The following is an 11671-nucleotide window of genomic DNA, read 5'->3' on the forward strand; positions in this document are numbered from 1 at the left end:
ATTCTACAATTTTTTTTTTTAAAGTTTGTTTTCCAGGTTTTATGCCTCGTTTCCTTCACTTGTCCTTTCGCACGCTGTTTATCAATCAATTACGTCTAGATCCCAGGCTAGTTGGAAGTAGGCAAAGTAAGTCGTATGCCTTATTTCATACATCTGAAAAAAGTTGGAACCACATGACGCATACAATAGTATCTGCTAACCCCTTGATCTTTTGCTAGCTCTCGTAATATGCTTCTTCTCTGACTTGAGCCTTCCTTTCTGGTTTTACCCTAGTAGGCTAGGCAAATCAATTTTCTAGTTTGCTGATATTAATGTGACTGACTCTAGAATATATATATGAATAATATAATATCATCACGTGAGACTATATATGTTTGAGTACAATCCATGTCTCTGGTTTGCATAAGTTGTTCAATTTGATAATGTCAAAAAGGGGGCACATCTAATAAGCTGCAAAAGGTTTCAAGTAAGATACATTTAAACCTAAACCTAAATCTAAATATTCCTTTTTAAAGAAAACTGGTGTTACTAATCTGTGAATTCATGCAGCAGGAGCATAGTCATAGTCTCCATCATCGTCATCGTCATCTCCTTCCAAAGATGCTGCAGGAGCATAGTCATAATCTCCATCATCGTCGTCACCACCTCCTTCTAAACATGCTGCTGGAGCATAATCATACCCATCATCTCCATCATTGTCTCCATCTGAATATGTCGACCTTCTCTTCTGGAACCCAATAATCTTGAAAATGCAAGACATTTTACTATTATCTCTTATAGAAATATTAAAATATGAGATATTGGGTGTTGTATGTCTTTGATAGGATATTATGAGAGATGGTTTTTGGGTGTGTATGATTGGTGAAGAAAGCATTTTCTTATATAAAGGTACGTAAGAGCCAACTATGGACTCATTTTGACGGATGTTGTCACGTTAGAAAGTGTGTTATGTTAGCTGAAGAATGTGCAAAGCCATAAGCTTGGCTGCATTTAAGCTATTTTTGGGGGCTGCATATCCAAAATTCACTTTACATGTCATCCATCAAATATGATGAGTAGGGGCGGAGCTAGTGGCGCAAGGGGTACATTCGAATCTTCTTTACCAAAAAATTAGTGTATAGTCAAAATTAATTATTTTGTAAGTATATATATTTAATAAATTTTGAATCTCCATGTGTTTATTTCTTTATATTTTCTTTTTGGTTGATAAAGTATGATGATGAGTACTACTGCTAAAGGTTACATATTCTAAATAGAATCCCTCTCTCTATTTTCAAGTGTTTCAACCTTTAAAGTTTACCAGAAAAATTAAAATGATAGCATAAAGTCTTGAAATGGGAGGTACAGGTTCTGTATTGCAGCTAGCTGTAAGCTGTGTAGGCAACAATCTTAGCCCGTGGAAACGTGTGCATGGCACGTGGAAGTGTGTATAATCTACGTGGATGCTTAGTCAGCATGCCACTATATATACAGAGTTACACTGCAGAAACGAATATGTTGACAAAATTTACCAGTGATAGCAAAGATGGAACAAAATTTGAAGAATTCGTGTTTAATTATAGTATTTCCTTGGAAAAAGATTATCATACCCCTACGTGGTTTCCATTGTATTAGCATTTGAACAAAATTTGAAGAATTCGTGTTTAATTATAGTGGGTGTTTGGACATAAAAATTGTAAAATTCCTGAAAAAAGGAAAAAAAATTTTCAAGTCAAAATGGTATTTGAAAATTAGAGTTGTGTTTGGATATGAATATAATTTTGGGTTGTTTTTGAAGTTTTGTGAGTGATCTGAGTGGAAATTTTGAAAAACAGCTTTTTGAAGTTTTTCAAATTTTCGAAAAATTCCAAAATCCATGTTAAAAGTAAAATTTTAAAAATTTATGGCCAAACACTGATTTGGAAAAAAGTGAAAATTTTTCGGAAAAAAGTGAAATTTTTGTTATGTCCAAACGGGCTCACATAGAAAAGATTAGCATACCGCTACGTGGTTTCCATTGTATTAGCATTTACCTTCCATTTCATTATATTAACTCGGAATTTGGTATATCATCCAATAAAATGTGAACATGGAGTGAATTAATCGAAAAGAACTTCAGAAGAAAGTTGCTGAAGATTGAAAAAGATGATGTTTGTGTTGAAAGTTGAAACAATTTGGTCTGCTCAGGAAAGAAAAGAGCCAATGAAGTGAGGGAAAACATAAGACAAGAAATTACATAAATAAGAAATTACTTTGAAGTGAAAGACAAATTTAGTAGGTAATTTAAGACAAGAAAAAGTGTCATTCATCTACACCGCCTTTTCAGTTTTTGTTTGAAGAAAGAATGGTATCCTTGTCCATCTTATACATCCAATGAGTATATATATAATCATTTTCATTTCCTAATCTACACTATAATATTACATGTCATACAACTACAGTACAAATAACATACATTAATTGACAGTAAATTTAATATGCATTATGAGCTAATTTCGCTTAAATATAAGTAAACGATTTCATTGATCCACTTTACTCTTTAATGGACACTATTGGCGCAAATCAAAATTAATCAGATCTCACAAGCCCTGGGGAAAATAATAAAAAATTTCCTTTGCCCTTAATTTTAAGGTGGTATTCCATTAATTCACGATCCTTGTTTACCCCCAAGTCCCAGTAACGTGCTGTATACAAACTGTATCTCCAGTAATATAGTTTGCTGCCTTCAAACTATTTTTGGCAGGGGTAAAGGATGGGAGAAAATTTTGGAAAATTCACTATATGTTTATTTTTCTTTTTTAATTATTTGGATCACGTGCGTAAAAATTAATGACAACGAGCACTGATGAGATATCAAAAGAATCTCTGTTGAGTAAACAATATCTTTTTATAAAACTTTACAGTTTCGGAAAATCTTAAGGGAAGAATGAAGAATTTCTTTTTTATTTTTCATCAGGTGTTTGGTACTCGTATTGTAACTTGATTAATTCAGATTTGCGTTGGATAAAGACCTATTAATCGAAGCCTCAAAACGGATACTGAACACCGGGGGCAAACTAAAACAAATAAAACTAAGTACCATACTTTCATGATCTATGCTATTTTCAATCTACCTAAGAAGTTTTTATTCCTAAGCTTAGAGGATAAGAATAGCACTTCTCGTACTAAAATTGTGGTGTCCGAATCAACTTCATACTGGACAAGGTCCACCAAGGCTTGGACATACGAGCGACATGAATTCACCTTTTGAGGCCTCTGTTGGAATTTAAACCTGAAACCTCATAGTTCTCAACTCACTTCATTCACGACTAAGCCACTACGAAGTATGACAATATATGCAGCTAAGAATTCCAATTAGCAAAATACAAGTCATGAGCACGAAAATAACGAAAATTTCAAAGGTAAATAAGTCACAGTTCACATTACTTTTTAAGTACATTAACTCTTCAATAACAAGTACTCCTATAGTCCTATTCACTACCTTTAGAAAAGAAAACAAAAGTTCATAAGCAACAGTATCATTGTTCAGCTTCCTCTAGTTTTCATAATTACAAGCAAATTAGGAAAGTAAGAAACGTCTATTTGGTTAAAAGTAACAATTTATCTATATTATTGGTCGGACTTTCCATAAATACTGTTGTATCTGAATTGGATCTTCCAAAAACGTACTACTTTTGAAGGATCAGACACGTATTTAACGATATTTGTAAGAGTCCAAGTAACATAAATTTTTATTCCTCCATCTTCTTCAGTACCTCAATCTTAACTTATTCATACATCAAACCCCACCCAAATTGTTCTTGTCAATGTTTAACCTAATAATATTAATTTCTTTTCCTTACAACTCCCTCATTCTTTGCTTTCATTATTTGAAGTTACATTAAACATAGATGAGTTATGAACATGGTATGAAATGAAAGGAGGGTTGTAATAATCAATTAAATTTGGGGTTTTTATAATAGGATTATTATCTTGCCTACTTAAAGATATTCTTGATCCACATTGTCTAGGCTGTGTTTGGTAAAAAACTTTAGAAACCACCAATTCACCATCTTTTTCCTCCTCATTATCACCTAAGTGATATTGATGCATTACCCAATTGGTTTTTTCAGGTTTTCTTTGCCTTCCATAATTTGTGTAAAGTACTAAAATCTTCTTGTAACCTTTTAAAACTCCACTTATAAAAACTGGTCTTGTTTTTCCAGTTTTATGCCATCTTGTTTCACCACCTTCAGTATTTGTATCAACTTTTCTCCTTTTTCTATTTCCTGTTGTGTATGCTTTTGAAGGCCTGTGAAAAAAGTGACGGATTTGACCTTCTTTATTCGCTCCTACATAGGGTTAAAAAACATAGGAAAAACGATTAGTTAGTAACCTGAAACCTACTATTCACTTGACGTATGATAAATTTCAGCGGCGGATGTAGCACTCGGACACCCGATTCAATTGAACTCAATACTTTTGACGCAAGACATAAATTTATGTATAAAAATTCACTAAAATTTCAATAAATAGTAGGTCTGGAACCATAATTTTAAGGTTGAACTCCTAAAACTTAAATCTTAAACGCGCATCTGATAAATTTTATATTATTAGTGCATATAATTTAAATATCAATAAATGTTACTCTCTCTGTCATAATCTATATGACACTTTTCGTTTTTCGAGATTCAAACTTTTTTATTTTGACCGTATATTTGGACAATTTTTTTAGGTTTTTCGAAATAAAATTTACATATTTGAAAAACTATATAAAAAGTACCATTAAGTCACAATAATTAATAGCTCAAGATATTTAAAAGGCAATGAAAAAAATTACGGTCAAAGAATAATTCGTTTGACTTGATCTCGAAATTTAAACATCTTCACATAAATTGGGACAGAGAAATTACTATTCAAACTATATATTGTGTCATCCAATTGCATGTCCTATAAGAGCAGGTCACTTATGTACATTAATAATATTATATTTAATTTGCGTATAAAAAGTTAAACTCATAAAACATATAGTATTCAATAAACTTTACCACCATTCAAAAAGATGTACAGACGAACTACCAGAAATTTAACAAATTACTACGGCTTTCTTAATTTGAAACAAACCGCAGGAAAAACAAATGGTAATTTTTAGTCATTATATTCCTTTTAATCTTGTATACTCTCTTTTTACCAAATAGTTTACTTGACGCCTTTAACCAAGTATTTTCCACTTTTGGAACTTTGCAAAATAACAAAATCCTCTCAATTCAGTTGCAGCCAGTATGGCTATTTTCTGTTATAAAACTTTAATTAAATCAAATGACCGAAGTGCATAAAATCTGGTGGAATAAAAGCCAGAATTTAGGGAGGGAAAAAAGAGATTAACAGATTTTCAGGGCTGGACTTTGCGAAAGAAAAAAAAGAAAAAAAAAGAATGAAACAAGTTAGCTAGTATGACCAAATGAAAAAAAGAAGCAGCATAAGTTAGCAAGCAAAACCATATTCTTATATGGTTATTTCCTTATGTGATGACCCAAAATATAATCTTTAAATTTAATGATTAATTATATGATTTAAGCACTGTTTACCATTACTCGACTTGAGCGTGCAGTCCGTAAAAATATTTCGGAAAGTTTTCAGGTGAAAAATGAATTAAAATGTGAATTAGAGCTTTAAAACTCAACTGAGTTGACTTTGGTCAACAGTTTGAGCAAACAGACTCGGATCAGTATTTTGACAATTTTGGTAGGTATGTATCGTGATTTGGGATTTAGGTGTATGCCCGAAATCAAATTTCGAGGTCCCTAGCCAGAGATATGGAATTTTGATAAAAAATTAAAAGTTTAAGTTCAAATAGTGACCGGATATCAAATTATGTGCAAACGACCCCGGAATAGAATTTTGATAATTCCAACAACTCCGTATGGTGATTTTGGACTTAAGAGCGTGATCGGAATTTTATTTGGAAGTCCGTAGTAGAATTAGGCTTGAAATGCCGAAAGTTAAATTTTTGGGAAGTTTGACCGAAAGGTTGACTTTTTGATATCGGGGTCGAAATCCGATTCTGAAAATTTTTATAACTCAGTTATGTCATTTATGACTTGTGTGCAAAATTTGAAGTCATTCCGAATTGATCTGATGTATTTTGACACAAGATATAGAATTTGAAAGTTCAAAATTCATTGATTTTGATTTGAGGTGCGATTTGTCATTTTGATTTTGTTTGATGTAGTTTGAAGCCTCGACTAAGTTCGTATGATATTTTGGGACATGTTGGAATAATTGGTTAAGGTCCCGAGGGTCTCGGGTGGATTTCGGAAGGTAAACGGAATGGATTTCGGACAAAGAGTGCTGGAAATTTCTGTTGCAGAAATTTCGTGCGTGGAGCCAACTTTGGGAGCTTATATCTCGCAATTCATAAGGAATCAGAAAATGTGCAAAACATGAAAGTTGTAGTCATTTGATTATAGGTTCCAGAAAGTTAAACTATAAATTATTTGGACATTTGTAAAGAAAGTTATGACCGATTGAATGAAGGCTGGTAGAGCAGTTTTGCCAGAAATTTCGCCAGAAATTCTAATGCATGCAGCAGACTATGAGAGCTTATATCTCGCAATGCATAAGGAATCAGAAACATTGCAAAACATGAATGTTGTAGTCAGTGGATTCAAGTTTCCATAACATTAAACCATTTATCATTTGGACATTTGTACATAAAGTTATGATCAATTGAAGTAAGACTGGTAGAGCTATTTCTGGTGGAATTTTAGTGACGAAAAATGGACCTTTAGTGACAGATTGACAGAAACTTAAGGACCAAAAATAGTCATTTCATTCATTTCGTTTTGGATTTTTGGAGCACGGTTCTTGGGCGATTTTCACGGGAAAACATTGGGGTAAGTGTTCCTTATCCTATATTGATTATATTTCATGATTCCATACTCATTTACATCATGAATCCGTGAATTTATGGAAGAAAAATCAAGATTTTTGCAAAATCTTCCAAAAATAAAAATTTAAGATTTGGAGGTCGAGTTGTTATCGGATTTTGGTAAAATTGGTATGGGTGGACTCGTAATTGAATGGGTTGTCAGATTTTTTAAGTTTCGCCGGATTCCGAGATATGGGCCCCACGGGCAAATTTTGAGCTAATTTCGGATTTTAATGAAAATATAATATTTTCTTATGAAATTGATTACTATAATTTTTGTTGACTGTATCGAATTAATTATGACTAGATACGAGTCGATCGGAGTCAGAAAATCGAGGAAAAAGCATAATACTTGATTAAATTGGAGCAAGTCGAGGTAAGTGACTTGTCTAACCTTGTGTGGGGGAAATTTTCCCTAGGATTGGTATTGATGTGATTATTGAAATGTGTTGAAAGTTGTGTGCACGAGGTGACGAGTGTGTACACGGGCTAAATTGCGAAAGATTATATTTTAAAATTATGTAGATCACCGTTGCGCATTTATTAAATTATTTTATCTTGTTATATTTTTCATTATTGATCTGAGATATATATTTCAAATTTGTTTGATCTTTTCTTACTAATTGTTTTACCTGTTTAGTTAAAACTTGGTTTCTTTTATTCTGTGCATTATTTGAAGGTTGATTTTCTTTAAATTAAATATTATTAATATGAAGTATTTGACATTTTAAAACTTGATATTGAAGCAACGTAGTAAAGATTTTGAAATATTATTTTCCTAAATTATTTTCTCCTGAATATTTTTATACTCATTGTGAGGGAGCCGTGCACTCTTTATTGTGGAAAACTATTATTGATGATTTATTTTGGCATGAGCCGTGAGCTCTTTATTGTGGAAAAATATTGTTGTTGAATTATTTTGGCAAGTTAAATTATTTGAGCACTTGAGGTACAAATTGTGATATATTGTGATATTGATACGCATGCGGTGGTATAAGGTCTGGGTGTTGAAACGCATGCGGTGAGATAAGGGTGGCTTGATACGCGTGGCTAGTAGGGGAACTACTAGAAGTCATGCGGTGTGATAAGGGTGGCTAAAACGCGGGATGCTATTTCGGAAAAAAAATATTTTCTTTAAATAAATTGTGAAGGCTCCCGCGGTGATATAAGAAAATGAGATATTGTGAATTTATTTATGATTTGGGACTACAAGGCAGTACCTCGGGAGTTCCCTTGTTGATATTGATTTATGGCCATAGTTGCTTTCGATTAATTGTTGCGATTTTCATAAAGTTGAAGGAAATTCTGTTTTGATTCCACGAGATATTATTTGTAATTATTTGATGTCATTAAATGTGACATACTATTTGATTCATTTCCAATGTTATTTTATTTTACTACATTGATAAACATTTTACCATGCCATTATTATATTCCAGTAGGGCCTCACCTGACCTCGTCACTACTCTACCGAGGTTAGGCTTGGCATTTACTGGGTACCGCTGTGGTGTACTCATACTACGCTTCTGAACATCTTTTTGTGCAGATCCAGGTACATTTTACCAGCCTTGACGTTAGTGAGTTACTTGCGCACGGAGATTTCGAGGTATATCTGCCAGCGTCCGCAGACTCCGGAGTTCCCTTCTATCATTTTATGTTGCTTTCTTATATTTTATTTAGACCTTGACATATAGAGACATTGAGAATAAATTCTTAGAACCTTGTGACTTATTTCTACTGGATTTTGGGAGTTGAAATTGTTTGAATTGTAGTTTATTTATTTCAGATATTTATTATTATTCCGCATTGATAGGCTTACCTAGTATTAGAGACTAGGTGCCACGACATCCTACGGAGGGAATTTGGGGTCGTGACACCTTATTTCCTAAACCATTACTTAGTTATAATATTTTGGCGGAGTCATAATATGAACTTTATTGGTTCTAGATTCTAGGATAGTAACATCAAGTGTTAGTGACTGTATTCTGAATTTAATTTTTGTACATATTTTATGATTTTTTTAAATTTAAATACATTATTCGAACTAAAGTTACTATGTACAGAGGCGAATCCAAGATTTAAATTCTATGAGTTCAACCATTAAGGTTTTTAGCATTACATCATTATATTTTTAAAGTTATGAGTTCATATTTATTATTTATTGTAATTTTAATAAATTTTTATACATAAATTTATAATTCGCAATAAAAGCACTGGGTTCAGTTGAACCCGGTGTTAGAGGGCTGGATCCGCCCCTGACTATGTACCTCACCTTCTAGCTACGCCAAGTTCCACAACAAAATTCCCATTGTACGTTAGGTTGACGAGTTCACGATTGAAAGACTAAGAAGAAAAGGAAAGAATAATAATAGTACGTAAAAGAGACTATGGATTAGCTAAATTAGGCAAACTTTTAACTTCAAACTAGTTAGTAACACCCCACGCAATTATCACCACTTTTTACCCTATATTAAAATGATATAAGCTGTATATATTAACAATGTAATTTTTTTAAAATATTATCCGTATAAATTCACCTTTCTAGGAGTTATTTTCGATAGTATTAGGTTATCAATTAATGTTTACTATATAAATATGTCTGCAATTACCTTTTAAGTAACATGACCGTACAACTATCTTTTACACTATGAACTTAAACTCTATTAAACATTATACACAAGCACGTCGAATAATATGTTTTTGCCTTAAATGACAATATTCAGAATATAAATCCATAACAAAGGAATAAAATTAGGACAAGAAAACATGATGAATCTTCTCTTTTTGGTTTATTCTTTTCATTGACAGGTCGTAGAATTTGAATTAATAAATAAAGGAAATTACCTGGTAATTTCTCTGGATGAGTGTAGCAAATTCCATTTTCTCCATCAATGGTTGGAATGAATTCGTTAATTAGAGGATGAAGCTTATGAGTATCTGAAAATACCTTTGCTTTTAAATGCTCAAGAATTTCTTGATCAGAAGGATCAAACTTCACTCCAGCTGGTAGACCAGGCAAATCATGTATTCCCCTCTAGTAATTCCAATTATATATGTAAATTAGCCGCTAATAAATTAGTTCAAATATAAAAAACTACGTGACTTAAAAAAAATATATAAAAAGTTTTACCCTCGGTTATACTTTAGAACTATTTATATCAATGATTTTGTATTGTCTTTGTCTTTAGAGATTGAGAGCATTCCACATGTCAAAATACGTTTTCGAAAAAAAATTCGAAAATTTATCTATCTACTTTAGAGAGTGGGTTGCTCTAGTGGTGAGTTCGACTTCCAACCAAGAGGTTATGAGTTCGAGTCACCCCAAGAGCAAGGTGAGGAGTTCTTGGAGGGAGGGAGCCGATGGTCTATCGGAAACAGCCTCTCTATCCTAGGGTAGGGGTACCCTCCCCAGACCCCATTAGTGAGATTATAATGATTGTTGTTGTTGTTATTGTTGTTGTTTTAGACCATGGTTTAATATTACCTCCAATATATTTTAGGTCGAAGCTTTATTAAGGTCAAAAGCAAATAGTAGACAATTTACTAGCAATACGGGCATGAACGACCCTAAAATATAACAGAGAATAAAACTAATTAATATATTTCAAATAATAGAAGAATATTTCTGACCTTTTCCCAAAAATGAAAAGGTCGCAGATTACTACTAAAAACCTAACACGTATAGATATATCATGAATACCTGATTTTGAAGCTCAATGCTATGGCCACATGAAGGGCAAGTTATTGTTCTAACTTGATGATCAACTTTTGAGATTATAACACTTTTTTCCTCTGATGTAGCTTTGATTAATTGGAGTGATTCTTGATCATTTGATTCATTGCACCATGTCATGATTTCTCTGCTATTGCTCTTATTCCTATTCACCTTCCTTTTCCAGTTTCCTCTTCTTCCTCCCCTAACTGAAAAAGAAAAAAAAACAAGAACGCTGTAAAACAACAACAACATAGCCAGTGTCTGGGGAAGGTAGTATATTCGCAGACCTTATCCCCTACCTTGTTGAGGTAGAGAGAGTGTTTCCAGAAGAGTCTCGGTTCAAAAATTCACATAAGATAAAACGGGAAAAAAGAAAAGGAAAGGAGAAGGAATTTATAAATATTAAAGCACGTTTATTGAGTTAAACCAAATCTAAACAAAATCTAGTAAGAAATTGAAATATTCACTCTTACTTTTTTGGTTTCTTCACGTTTCTGTGATTGAAATGAACCAAAAAAATAGAAGAAATCCAAGGCTTCATATGTTAAACCCTCAAAGAGAGAAAAGATAGAAGAAAATAAAGGAGAGGGGGTTCAGACTATTACCTTGCTTGTGTTTATGTGAAAGGAACAACTAGAAAGAATATTTTCTACATAAAAGGAGGGAAAAAAATATTAAAGGAAAATAGGTTGCTTAGACGTCAAGTCTGGTTTTGTTTGTGTGTATATACACATGTACCAGAATATATGCAGTTTGTAAGGTCCCATTTCTTACTATTCCATGATTCTTATAAGTATGTATTTAACTTATATGCATTGACAGTTAATAGAATTTTAACATGTTATAATAGATATATAACTTGATTTTTTGTTTAATTTTACTAATTCCTTTTAATGAACGATTAAACCTGTAGTTATTTTTTAGGCGATCGGATAGTGTAAAATATATTCTTTAAACTATCAATGTTGAAGACATATATAATTAATTAAATCAAGTGTTCTCTATATCTCTAACAACTTAAAATTTTAGATGAGTTGATCCTACACTTCAACATGGTGTTAGAGAAG

At 32.5% G+C, this 11671-nt stretch overlaps 1 protein-coding gene and 1 long non-coding RNA gene across 3 annotated transcripts; both read right to left on the reverse strand.

Annotated features, from left to right (window-relative positions):
* Positions 1-118: 118 nt before the first annotated feature.
* Positions 119-1105, reverse strand: LOC138896788 (uncharacterized). The gene is made up of 2 exons (XR_011410212.1): positions 658-1105; positions 119-591 (listed from the first exon to the last, which is right to left on the reverse strand). It is a non-coding gene; the product is annotated as an uncharacterized lncRNA (long non-coding RNA).
* A 2210-nt stretch (positions 1106-3315) lies between these two features.
* Positions 3316-11202, reverse strand: LOC104102808 (NAC domain-containing protein 73-like). Of its 2 annotated transcripts, none has more exons than XM_009610640.4 (4): positions 11078-11202; positions 10590-10810; positions 9734-9923; positions 3316-4310 (listed from the first exon to the last, which is right to left on the reverse strand). In XM_009610640.4, the coding sequence occupies exons 2-4, from the start codon at positions 10740-10742 to the stop codon at positions 3829-3831; spliced, it is 825 nt and encodes a 274-aa protein (XP_009608935.1). In that variant the 5' UTR covers positions 10743-10810; positions 11078-11202; the 3' UTR covers positions 3316-3828. The 2 variants fall into 2 exon arrangements, with proteins under 2 accessions (XP_009608935.1, XP_009608936.1); XM_009610641.4 differs by lacking the exon at positions 11078-11202 and adding an exon at positions 10904-11046.
* Positions 11203-11671: the final 469 nt, after the last annotated feature.

Source organism: Nicotiana tomentosiformis, chromosome 8 (genome assembly GCF_000390325.3).
Source record: "Nicotiana tomentosiformis chromosome 8, ASM39032v3, whole genome shotgun sequence".
NCBI lineage: Eukaryota > Viridiplantae > Streptophyta > Magnoliopsida > Solanales > Solanaceae > Nicotiana > Nicotiana tomentosiformis.

Excerpts from the sequence above, each read along its gene's own strand:
- LOC104102808 (XM_009610640.4), bottom strand. The coding sequence starts at position 10,742 with ATGACATGGTGCAATGAATCAAATGATCAAGAATCACTCCAATTAATC. Across the intron at positions 9,924-10,589 it reads GCATTGAGCTTCAAAATCAG|AGGGGAATACATGATTTGCC; the intron begins GTATTCATGATA and ends TGGAATTACTAG. Across the intron at positions 4,311-9,733 it reads TCATCCAGAGAAATTACCAG|GAGCGAATAAAGAAGGTCAA; the intron begins GTAATTTCCTTT and ends AACCCTATGTAG.